A 12712-nucleotide genomic window follows, 5' to 3' on the forward strand; every position below is an offset into this window, starting at 1 on the left:
TCTCCCTTGGCCTTCACCACACTATTGCCCATGTCCATGGGGCATGGATATATGTTCTTTAGCTAATACCTTCACCTTCTTTATCCAGCCCCCCCACCTCCTTTTCCTCTGGCACTCACCAATCTGCTCCATGTATCCTAGGGGCCGGTTCCATTTTGTTCATATGTTTATTTTTTTTCATTAAATTTTACATATTAGTGCAATTATATGGTATTTGTCTTCCTATGAATGGCTTATTTCCCCTAGCATAATACTCTTCAGGTCCATTGATGCTGTCAGAAAGGATAAGAGTTCCTTCTTTTTTACAGCTGCATAGTATTCTATTGTGTAAATGTACCACAACTTTTTTATCCATTCATCTGCTGATGGGCACTTGGGCGATTTCCAGATCTTGGCTATTGTAAACAAGGCTGCTATGAACATAGAAATGCATATATTCTTTCTGATTGGTGTTTCAAGATTCTTAGGATATATTCCTAGAAGTGGGATGACTGGGTCAAAAGGCAGTTACATTTAATTTTTTGAGGAAACTCCATACTGTTTTCCTCAGTGGCTGCACCAATCTGCATTCTCACTAACAGTGCACTAGGATTTCCCTTTCTTCAAATCCTTGCCAGCCCTTGCTGTTAGTTGATTTATTGATGGTAACCATTCTGACAGGTGATAACTAATTTTAGTTTGTTGGTTTTTTTAAATCCTCACCCAAGAATATTTTTTTCATTGATCTTGAGAGAAAGAGTGGAAGGAAGGGAGGGTGGTTGGGATGGAGGGAGGAAGGGGGGAAAGAGGGGGAGAGAGAGAGGATATCGACTGGCTACCTCCCACACATATCCTGACTGGGACAGGGATCGAGCCTGCAACCGAGGTACATGCTCTTGACAGGGAATTGAACCCGTGACCCTTCCAACCATGTGCCAATGCTCTAACCACTGAGAAAATTAGCCAGGGCGCATTGTAGTTTTAATTTGCATCTCTCTTATGATTAGTGACCTTGAGCATTTTTTCATGTCTATTGGCCATCTGTATGTTCTCTTTGGAGAAGTATCTATTCAGGTCCTGTGCCCATTTTTTTTTTTTTTTTATTGAATTGTCTTCCTGTTGTTGAATTGTATAAATTCTTTATATACTTTGCAAATAAACTCCTTATCAGATGTATCACGGTCAAATATGTTCTCCCATACAGTGGGCTCTCTTTTCATTTTGTTGATGGTTTCTTTTCTGTGCAGAAGCTTTTTAGCTCGATGGAGTCCCATTTGCTTATCTTTTCCTGATTTTCCCTAGCCCTCAGAAACCTATCGGCAAAAATAGTGCTGTGAGAGATGACTTAAGATTCTACTGCTTATGTTTTCTTCAAGGATTTTTATGGTTTTAAATATTTTAAATATTACATAAATATTTAAATATTACATTTAAATATTTTATCCATATTGAATTTATTCTTATGTATAATGTAAGTTGGTAGTCTAGTTTCATTTTTTTGCATGTATCGGTCCAATTTTTCCAACACCATTTATTGAAGAGACTGTCTTTACTCTATCGTATGCTATTGCCTCCTTTGTCAAATATTAATTGAGCATAATGGCTTGAGTTGGTTTCTGAGGTCTTTGTTCTGTTCCATTGGTCTATATGCCAGTTCTTATGTTAGTACCAGGATGTTCTGATTACAATGGCCTTGTAATCTTGATATCTGATATTGTGATACCTCCAACCTTGTTCTTTCCTTCAAGATTGCTGTGGCTATTCGGGGTCTTTTTTTGGTCTATATAAATTTCTGGAATTTTTTGTTCTAGGTCTGTGAAATATACCATTGGTATTTTAATAGGAATTGTGTTGACTCTATAGATTGCTTTGGGTAGTATAGCCGTTTTAATGATGTTAATTCTTCCAATCCATGAACATGGTATATGCTTCCACTTATTTGTATCTTCCTTAATTTCTTTCTTCAATGTCATATCTATAGCCTTTATATCCCCATATGGCACAGCACATATTTATTTATTTTTTCATGTGTTTATTGTGCTTTCTTCCCCTAAGCTTCATGAGGGCAAGGAACTTCTTTGAATTTTCCCCTATTATATCCTGGTGGCACCCTGAACACCACCTGATACTCAGTATTCACCCAATACCTATTTGGTGACTGAGTCAACAGCACCTCCAAAACAGGATTGCTTAATGCACTTAAACTATTAAACAGAACACCTGGCATTGAGTAAGAGCTGTGTAAATGTTAGCTTCTATCCTTATTACCATTGTCCTTCAAATTTCACTTTAGATATTATCTCCTTGAACAATAAGGTATTCTTTCTCATATTCCATAATCATATGTCTATCATGGACGTATACCAACGTAAGATACTTGCAGGTTTATTCTATTTGTATAGTTCCTGAGTGTTCAGTTCCTGGCACATATTTCCTCCAACAGATGATCATTTACTATCTGCTAGTATAGAGTGCAGGCTCTAATGATACCAAAAAAAAAAAAAGGATATGACTCATGCTAAGGGGCCAATGATGTTGCAGGTAGTAGAAAGATAAGTGAATCAACAATCTGAGAGCATTGAAACAAATGGTATATCCTGTCTGTGATGTTGTACCATGTGACACAGAGCCTAGGAGAAAGATATTTAAATCACAACGGAATCAGGAAATATTTGGATGTGAATTGAGTTTTCAAGAATAGGATCACTTAATCCAGATGAGAAAGGGGGAAAGGCATCCATGTGTATGGTATTTATGAATTATTGGAAGCTAACTATCATAATTGCTGGCACATAAATGTCAGTTAAAATTAAAGAACAAAGGAATTAAAGAACAAGGAAAAGCAAAGCTAAAGTAAGTGAAGAGAGTGCAAAAGCACCATCCAGATATTCGTACAGAACAAAGGGCACTAACTTGGCTGAGAAGTACAGCAGAAAATAAGGCTAGAGAAGCAGGTAGGGTCAAAATCACCAAAGGCTTGATGGGAAAAAGCTAAGAAACAGGAAGAATTACATGGAGTGACAGAAAAATGTTAAACAAGAGAGTGACAAGATCAGATTTGCTTTTTAGAAAAATCCCTCAGGTGGTGATTAATTAATTCATTCGTTTCTATTTCAGATAGGTGCTGAGTACCTACTCTGTGTCTAACACTGAGCTAATTACATTGCTAGGCACTCAGACTCCAGGATGGTTTTGACAAGGGCCAGACAAAAGGATAGAAAACCAGTTTGGCAACAATATGGGTGAGAAGTAGTAATAATGACCTCAACCAGGACTGTAGCAATGAGCCTGAAGAGTAGGGAACATGGATTTCTCAAGAAGGTAGAATCTATAGGACTTGATAACTGATTATAAAGGGTTGGGGGAAAGTCATGTGGAGGGCTTGTTGAAACACAAGACTGTGGGACTTAAGACTCAGTGAGCCTCAGATGGGGCTGGAGAATTTATACTTCTAACAAGTTCCCAGGTGATGCTACTGCTTCTGGTCCAGAAAACACACTTTGAGAACCACGGGTCTAAAGTAAGTCCTTGTTCCGTCTTGGGGAAGAGAGTCAATAGCAGAACCATTCACCAAAACACATTCTTTGCAAGAAGATGGGCATTTAACAAATAAATGCCTGCCAAATAACCTTCATCAACAACTATAAAAACATCAGATTGTTGACTCACTTATCAGAGCGTAGCCAGTGTGGTTCAGTGGTTGAGTGTCAACCTATGAACCAGGAGGTCAGGGTTCGATACCCGGTCAGGGCACATGCCTGGGTTGTGGGCTCCATTTCCAGTAGAGGATGTGCAGGAGGCAGCTGATCAATGATTCTATCTCATCATTTATGTTTCTTTCAATCTCTCCCTCTCTGAAATCAATAAAAACACATTTTAAAAAAATGTTTAGGAAGAATAGTTTCAAGTCATATTAGGTTTTAATAAATTAGCTTTTGGCAACAAATTTTATTTTTTTGTTTCTATATTCTGACCCATTATCTGGTTTCTCAAGTGGACTTGCCTACCGAATTAAAGTGTACAGATTACTGTTATTTTGCTAGATACAGCTCCAACCATAAATTAAGAAATTGATATGCTACTCTAGAAATAGGTGACTTTAATAGCATAATCTCTTTCTGAGTGGTTGCATCTGGGAAGCTGATACAACAACACTGACAGAACAATGGCACAGACAACCCAGCAATCCTGTAACACCCTCAAAACATATGGGAAGCAGGATCCTAATACCTGGAATTCTATCACTCTCAGGGCACCCCGATCACTTGGCCAGCATTCTCACCATAAGGACATGTTAGTTTATATTATAACATCATGTGATCTTTTGATCTTGGGATTGAAAAAAACACAAGTATTTTTAGAATGGGTATACTTAGTCATTCATATTGATTTGAGTTCCACAAATTAGCAAACAAGTAAACTGCAACATTATCTATCACTGATGGTTAAAATTGTCACCTGCCAGGTCAAGCACACACCATATATATATACATATATATGAGGCCCGGTGCATGAAATTCATGCGGGGGGAGGGGGGGGAGCGAAGTGTGTCCCTCAGCCCAGACTGCACCCTCTCCAATCTGGGACATCCCTCTCACAATCCAGGACTGTTGGCTACCAACCGTTCGCCTTCCTGCCTGCCTGATTGCCCATAACCGCTTCTGCCTGCCAGCCTGATCACCCCCTAACCACTCCCCTGCCAGCCTGATTGACGGCTAACTGCTCCCCTGCAGGCCCGGTCACCTCCAACTGCCCTCCCCTGCTGGCCTGGTCACCCCTAACTGCCCTCCCTTGCCAGCCTGAGCGCCCCCAACTGCCCTCCCCAGCAGGCCTGGTCCCCCCAATTGCCCTCCCCTGCAGGCCTGGTCCCCCCCAACTGTCCTCCCCGCAGGTCTGGTCACCCCTAACTGCCTTCCCCTGATGGCCTGGTCCCCTACAACTGTCCTCCCGGGTAGGCCTGGTCTCCCCCAACTACCCTCCCCTGCAGGCCTGGGTCCCTACCAACTGTCCTCCCATGTAGGCCTGGTCTCCCCCAACTGCCCTCCTCTGCCGGCCTGGTCACCCCTAACTGCCCTCCCCTGCAGGCTTGATCACCCCCAACTACCCTCCCTTGCAGGCCTGGTCTCCCCCAACTGCCCATCTCTGCTGGCCCGGTCACCCCTAACTGTCCTCCCCTGATGGCCTGATCGCCCACAACTGCCATCATCTGCAGGCATCTTGTGGCGGCCATCTTGTGTCCACATGGGGGCAGCCATCTTTGACCACATGGGGGTGGCCATCTTGTGTGTTGGAGTGATGGTCAATTTGCATATTACTCTTTTATTATAGTATTAGAGGTCCAGTGCATGAATTCGTGCATGGGTGGGGTCCGGCCAGCCTGGCCAGGGGGAGGGGACATGGGCGGTTGGCCAGCCCGCCTGCTAGTCGAAGTCCTGGTCAAGGGGACAATTTGCATATTAGCCTTTTATTATATAGGATACACATTGAGTGGCCAGATTATTATGCACTCAGAGATCATAATAATCTGGCCACTCAGTGTATATGTGTGTATATATGTGCACATATATATTATGTCAACTAACCAACAAAGATATACTGGATTTTCCTGGAAACGTCAGACTCAGACATATGAATCAAATATTTCAATGCCTTTATTCACCAAAACCAAGGATCAGAAAAAAAACAACATATACCTTTAGCCTATCACAATAAAGTTATAGACTCAAAGATAATGACCTCAGCAGATAGACAGTTTGTTATAATAAAAATGTTCCAGCATAGTTACTTACAGAATGTTGAGGATTTAGTTTCATTTTCATTCCTCGTATAATCTCAAAATCTTTTAGAGTTCTGTAAAACAGATTTGTCATTAATTGTTAGGACAAAATTTCAGTATGTGACAAAAAAACTAGTGTGCTTATGTTACATTCCAATATTCACAATAAAATTGAAGTAATCTGTGGTGCAAATATAAACAAACGAGTATTACATGTGTTAGAAGAGAAAGCAATATATATCCACTAGAGGCCCGGTGCATGAAATCGTGTACTGGGGCGGAGGGTGGTGGAGGGGATCCCACAGCCTGGCGTGCATTCTCTCGCAGTCTGGGACCCCTAGGGGGATGTCCGCCTGCTGGCTTAGGCCCACTCCCAGGGATTGGGCCTAAGCCAGCAGACAGACATCCCTCTCACAGTCCAGGACCCCTTGCTCCTTACTGCCTGCCTGCTTGCAGCTCCTTAGTGCTACCATGGAGGCAGGAGAGGGTCCCACCACTGCCGCTGTGCTTGCCAGCCGTGATCCTGGCTTCTGGCTAAACGGCACTCTCCCTGTGTGAGTGCACTGACCACCAGAGAGCAGCTCCTGCATTGAACGTCTGCCCCCTGGTGGTCAGTACACATCATAGCAGCTGGTCACTCTGGTCATTCTGCCGTAATGATCGCTTGGGCTTTTATTATATAGATTAATAAATGATGGCAATTGGCAATTTCTATCTTAAAAAAGCATCCTGACATATACATGTCTGTCTTTAAAATATATATATATTTTTTATTGGTTTCAGAGAGGAAGAGAGCTGGAGAAAGATAGAAATATCAATGATGGGAGAGAATCACTGATCGGTTGCCTCCTGTACCCGCCTACTGGGGATGGAGTCCATAACCCAGGCATGTGCCCTGACTGGGAATCAAGCCCTGACCTCCAGGTTCGTAAGTTGATGCTCAACCACTGAGCAACGCCAGTCAGGCCCAACAGATACATGTCTTAAAAGTATTAAAACTTGGAAATATTAGCAATGTAATAGAAACATAAAAAATTTTATTCTGCAAACTTTAAATCTCTACTTTTTTTTGTTATATCTTAAAAAGGCAAGAAACTAATATTACTTTCTATAAAAGATTAACATAAGATTGTATTTAAGATTAATACTTATAATTTTTCCTCTGCAGAAAAACACTAGCTCGACAATAATTAAATGCATGCTTAATATCTGTGGAATATGAAGTTTCTGTTAGAATTAATTCCTATATATAACTAAAAATCTGAGGATGTTTGCTCAAAATATAATCTAATTTACATATTAGTGGGGAAAGAATACTGACACTTATCCAACAAAGCAAAGTAGAACAAATTCTCAAATAACTGCATAATTAACTCTTCGTTCATTATATCAAAGCCATAGTGGTTCACTGGATTAAAAGAAAAGTTTAGAATTTATAAATAATATCCAAATTAGAGAGGACTGGGTTTTAAGGTATGAGTTTATAATAGAAAATGGATATTTAAGCTAAAATTTAACGAATTGGTACAGTCAAAAAGGCAAATAAAATTTTATTTTATTTTTAAAATATATTTTTATTGATTTCAGAGAGGAAGGGAGAGGGAGAGAGAGAGATAGAAACATCAATAATAGAGAGAATCACTGATTGACTGCATCCTGCATGCCCTTTACTGGGGATCAAGCCTGCAACCGGGCATGTGCCCTTGACCAGAATCAAATACGGGATCCTTTAGTCTGCAGGCCGACGCTCTAGCCACTGAGCAAAACTAGCTAGGGTGGCAAATAAAATTTTAGACAGCATTACAAGAAAGAAATGAGAGAACAATGCCCTCTTTCCTCTTTCTTTTTTATTAAATTTATTAGAGGCCTGATGCATGAATTTATGCATGAGTGGGGTCCCTCGGTCTGGCCTGCAGGATCAGGCTGAAACCAGCTCTGCAGCATCCCTCGAGGAGTCCCAGATTGAAAGAGGGTGCAGGCCAGGCCGAGGAACCCACTGGTGCATGATCAGGACCAGGGAGGGACACAAGAGGTTGGCCAGCTGGGGAGGGACTGTGGGAGGGCTCCAGGGCATGTCCAGCCCATCTCAGTCCTGATCAGCTGGACCCCAGCAGCAAGCTAACCTACTGGTCAGAGCATCTGGCCCCTGGTTGTCAGTGCGTGTCTTAGCAAGCAGTTGAGTGGCCTTATCATAGCATTAGCATATTATGCTTTGATTGGTTGAATGGCTGACGGGTCAACTGGACACTTAGCATATTAGGCTTTTATTATATAGGATTGAGGTGACAATGGTTAATAAAATTATATAGGTTTCAAGTGTACAATTCTATATGTCATATTGTGTGTTTGCTGCTACCCAAAATCAAATATCCTTCCATCACAATATATTTGACCTCCTGTACCCTTTACTACCTCCCCCTTTCCCTCTGGTAACCACCATACTGTTGTCTGTGTCTATGAATTTTTGCTTGTCGTTTAATTGTTGTTTTCAGTTTTATATCCTACATATGAGTGAAATCATATGGTTCTTGACTTTTTTCTGGAACATGACTCTCTTTTACAAACCTGATCTGTCTCTTCCTGGAACCCTAGATAAATGACACCTACTGGAATTCTGCCCTCAACAAAGCACTAGAAGAGTGCTAGTCAAGGACAAGTGGCATGATCAAAGAAACTGGGCAGTGGGAAAAAGGGAAGGCAAGAATATAACAAAGGGACTCATAGTAGAGAGAAAAACACTTCAGCTTGAAATTACAAATGTGAAGCAGAGCATTCTTAAATACACAAAATCAAAATACAGATCAATTTACCACATCTGCTGCCAATATATAGGCCAAAGGAAGAAAAATACTATTTTTTAAACTTCTCATAAAATTGATGGTACAAACTAAAATATATAGTTTCAAAAACATTTGGAAATTTTTTGTTTGTTTTTTAATCCTCACCTGAGGATATTTTTCCATTGATTTTTAAAAATAGTAGAGAGAGAGGGAAAGACAGAGAGAAATAGCAATGGGCCGGGGAGGAGCTTGCAACGGTACCTCTGCCCTTGACCAGAATCAAATCTGGGACCCTTCGGCTCTATCCACTCAGCCAAACCAGCTAGGGCTGGACATTTTATAAGTTATATATCAAAGATTTTCTAAAGACAAATAATTAATCAAAGGGGATGGTCTAAGTTTTCAAGGTTGTCATCTTAGGAAGACAACTATGTGCTTTCAAAGTATATTTCATAGTTCATTTAACCTCCTACGCAGATCCCACAGATCTGACCCAATATTCCAATACTTACATTCTTAATAGGTCACTTGCTAATTTTTCACATATCAAGTCTTTAAAAAAACACAAAAAAATAAATAACATATATTCTAAAGAGTAGAATAGAAACAAACCTTTCTGAAAGTTTGTCAGATAGTTTCTCGAGGAACTCCATGACAGTTTCTAAAAAATAAAAAAAATAAAAATAAATGAGCATATCCTGTTAAAATTACAATGTGTCATTATTATACACTACTATACCTTAAAGTGATGATTTTCAAAGGAGAAACAGGATTGCAACATATTCTAGGCACATAATAAATATTTCTAGATAATTATAATCTCTTTATCAGTAAAACAAGTTCAACTGGCATAGTAATAATCCAAAGCCTTAGATTATACCCCCAAATGGAGAGTTAATAGGAAGCTAAAGAAAAATATTTAAAATTTCAGTGTTTCTATCTATTCATGCATAAGAAAAAATAGTTACTTAGACATGTCTATTTTTTTGTTTGTTTTAAAGACACAGCTAAACTTATGTTGATAAAAATTAGTAAAATTTAGAAGTATGATGCACTGAAAATTAGATTTTAAAAATCAATGTTTTTCAGGGTATTTATTTTTTATATACAGCTTCAGAATATTCTATTCAAATTCAATACAAAAAGAATATATAGCAAAATTAGAACATTAAAACTGAAAGCTCTGTTAGAATTTTTAAAAATACTTAAATACTTCAGCTGTAAATCTTTATATTTTACAAGCTCATAAAGACCATCTTATATAATAAAAGGCTAATATGCAAATTGTCCCTTCGACCAGAAGTTTGACTGGGAGTTCAACCAGGGGGCGGCCAAAAGCCTGCGGCCCCTGCCCCCTGCTGGCCCCACCCCAGATCAGCCACCCCAACCCTGATCGGGGGTGAGGCTGGCCAGCCAACCTCCAGCGTCCTCTTCTCCCCACTGGTCTGGCACCATCAGCTCTGATCGAGGCGAGCCAACCGGACCCCACCCGTACACCAGGCCTCTAGTATTGTATAGTGTAATTGCCATTATTCCCCATGATAGGAAAGTAATCATGTGTATTTTTTAATTTAGCACTTTTTGTCATTCATTTACGTGTATAGAGATTTTATATGTAATTTATAGTTTGCAAAGAAACAGCAATCCTAAATGACTCACTAGATCAGATGGACTTAATTAACATCTTCAGAATACTTCACCCCAAAGCCACAGAATATACATTCTTCTCCAGTGCGCATGGGACATTTTCAAATATAGACTACATATTAGGATAGAGGCAAAGTCTCTTCAAATTCAAGAGGATAGAAATCACTATAAGCATCTTCTCACATCACAATGGCATAAAACTAGAAATTAACTACAATAAAATCAATGAAAAAAAATCAAACACTTAATAAGCATGCTATTAAACAATGACTAGGTTACCAAAGAGATCAAAGAAGAAATAAAAAGCATCTGGAAACAAATGACAATGAAAACACAACAATCCAAAATCTATGGGACACAATGAAAGCAGTTTTCAGAGGGAAGTTCATAGTTCTACAGGCCTACCTCAAAAAAAAATACAAGAAAAAAATGGTAATAAATTATCTAACCTTGCAACTTAATGAATTAGAAAGAGAGCAACAAGAAAAGCCCACATATCCAGAAGGAAGGAGATAATAAAGATTAGAGCAGAAATAATTGACACAGAGACAAAAAAAAAAAACAAAAATAAAACACAAAAAAAAAGATCAATGAAACCCAGAGCTGTTTCTTTGAAAGGATAAACAAGATTGATGAAACTCTAGCCAGGCTCACCAAGAAACAAAAAGAGAGGACCCTCCCCCCCCCCAAAAAAAAAAAAAAAATGAAAGAGGTGAAGTAACAACTGAACCCACAGATATACAAAGGACTGTAAAAAAAAAAAAAAAAACACTACGAACAACTCTACTCCAACAAACTGGACAACCTCAACGAAATGGACACATTCCTAGAAAAATACAAGCTCCCAAAACTCAATCAGGAAGAATAAAAAAAACCTGAATAGGCCAATAATTACTGATGAAATTGAAACAGTAATCAAAAAGCTTCCAGCAAACAAAAGCCCTGAAACAGATGGCTTCACGGGAGTTTTACTGAACATTCAAAGAAGAACTAAAACCTATCCTCCTCAGACTATTCCAAAAAATTCAAGAGGAAGGAACACTCCCAAACTCTTTTTATGAAGCCAGCATTATCCTAATACCAAAACCAGATAATGACACCACAAAGAAAATTACAGGCCAATATCCCTGATGAACATAGATGCTAAAATCCTCAACAAAATTCTAGGAAACCCAATCCAGCATTAAATTAGAAAGATCATACACCATGACCAAGTGGGATTTATTCCAGGGAAGCAAGGATGGTACAATATCCACAAATCAATACAGGTGATACATCAGATAAACAAATTGAGAGATAAAAATCACATAATCATATTAATTGATATAGAAAGGCATTTGACAAAGTCCAACACCCTTTTCTGATAAAAACGCTCAGCAAAGTGGGAATAGAAGGATCATACCTCAACATAATAAAAGCTGCAAATGACAAACCTACAGCCAATATTTTACTCAATGGGCAAAAACTAAAACCATTTCCCTTAAGAACAGGAACAAGACAGGGATGCCTGCTTTCACCACTCCTATTCAACATAGTACTGGAAGTGCTAGCCAAAGTGATCAGACAAGAAGAAGAAATAAAAGGCATCCAAATTGGAAAAAAAAAAAGAAGTAAAATTGTCATTATTCGCAGATGACATGATACTGTACATAGAAATCCCTAAAGACTCCATCAAAAAATTATTAGACTTAATAAATGAATTTGGCAATGTAGCAGGATACAAAATTAGCACCAAGAAATCTATGGCATTTCTATACACCAACTGTGAACTTACAGAAAGAGAGACTAAGAAAACAATCCCATTTACCATCTCACCAAAAAAAATTAAGATACCTAGGAATAAACTTAACTAAGGAGGCAAAAGACCTTTACTCAGAAAACTACAGGACATTGAAAAAAGGCATAGAGGAAGACATAAACAGATGGAAGAACATACCGTGTTCTTGGATTGGTAGAACCAACATCATTAAAATGTCCATACTACCCAAAGCAATCTATAGATTCAATGCACTCCCTATTAAAATACCAACGGCATATTTCACAGACCTAGAACAAACTCTCGAAAAATTCATCTGGAATAAAAAAAAGACCTCGAATAGCTGCAGCAATCCTGAGAAAGAAGAACAAAGTAGGAGGGATCTCAATACCAGATATCAAGCTGTATTACAAAGCCACTGTTCTCAAAACTGCCTGGTACTGGCATAAGAACAGACATATAGACCAATGGAAAAGAATAGAGAACCCAGAAATCGACCTAAACCACTATGCTCAATTAATATTTGACAAAGGAGGCAAGAGCATACAAGGGAGTCAAGACAGTCTCTTCAATAAATGGTGTTGGGAAAATTGGACAGATACATGCAAAAAAATGAAACTAGACCACCAACTTACACCATACCCAAAAATAAACTCAAAATAGATAAAAGACTTAAATGTAAGATGGGAAACCATAAAAATACTAGAGGAATCCACAGTCAGCAAAATCTCAGACATATGCCGAAGCATATCTTCACCAATAAGATCCTAGGGC

The 12712-nt window shown here is 39.0% G+C and overlaps 1 protein-coding gene across 3 annotated transcripts in view; it reads right to left on the reverse strand.

Annotated features, from left to right (window-relative positions):
• Positions 1 to 12712, reverse strand: part of MIPEP (mitochondrial intermediate peptidase) — a 226584-nt gene that overhangs the window by 166783 nt on the left and 47089 nt on the right. For all 3 annotated transcript variants that reach the window (XM_008159476.3, XM_028136327.2, XM_054719749.1), the window contains exons 8-9: positions 9148 to 9196; positions 5769 to 5829 (exon numbers count right to left, since the gene is read on the reverse strand). In XM_008159476.3, the coding sequence (XP_008157698.2) occupies positions 5769 to 5829; positions 9148 to 9196 (110 nt within the window). The remainder of the gene's footprint in view (positions 1 to 5768; positions 5830 to 9147; positions 9197 to 12712) is intronic.

This window comes from Eptesicus fuscus, chromosome 8 (genome assembly GCF_027574615.1).
Source record: "Eptesicus fuscus isolate TK198812 chromosome 8, DD_ASM_mEF_20220401, whole genome shotgun sequence".
NCBI lineage: Eukaryota > Metazoa > Chordata > Mammalia > Chiroptera > Vespertilionidae > Eptesicus > Eptesicus fuscus.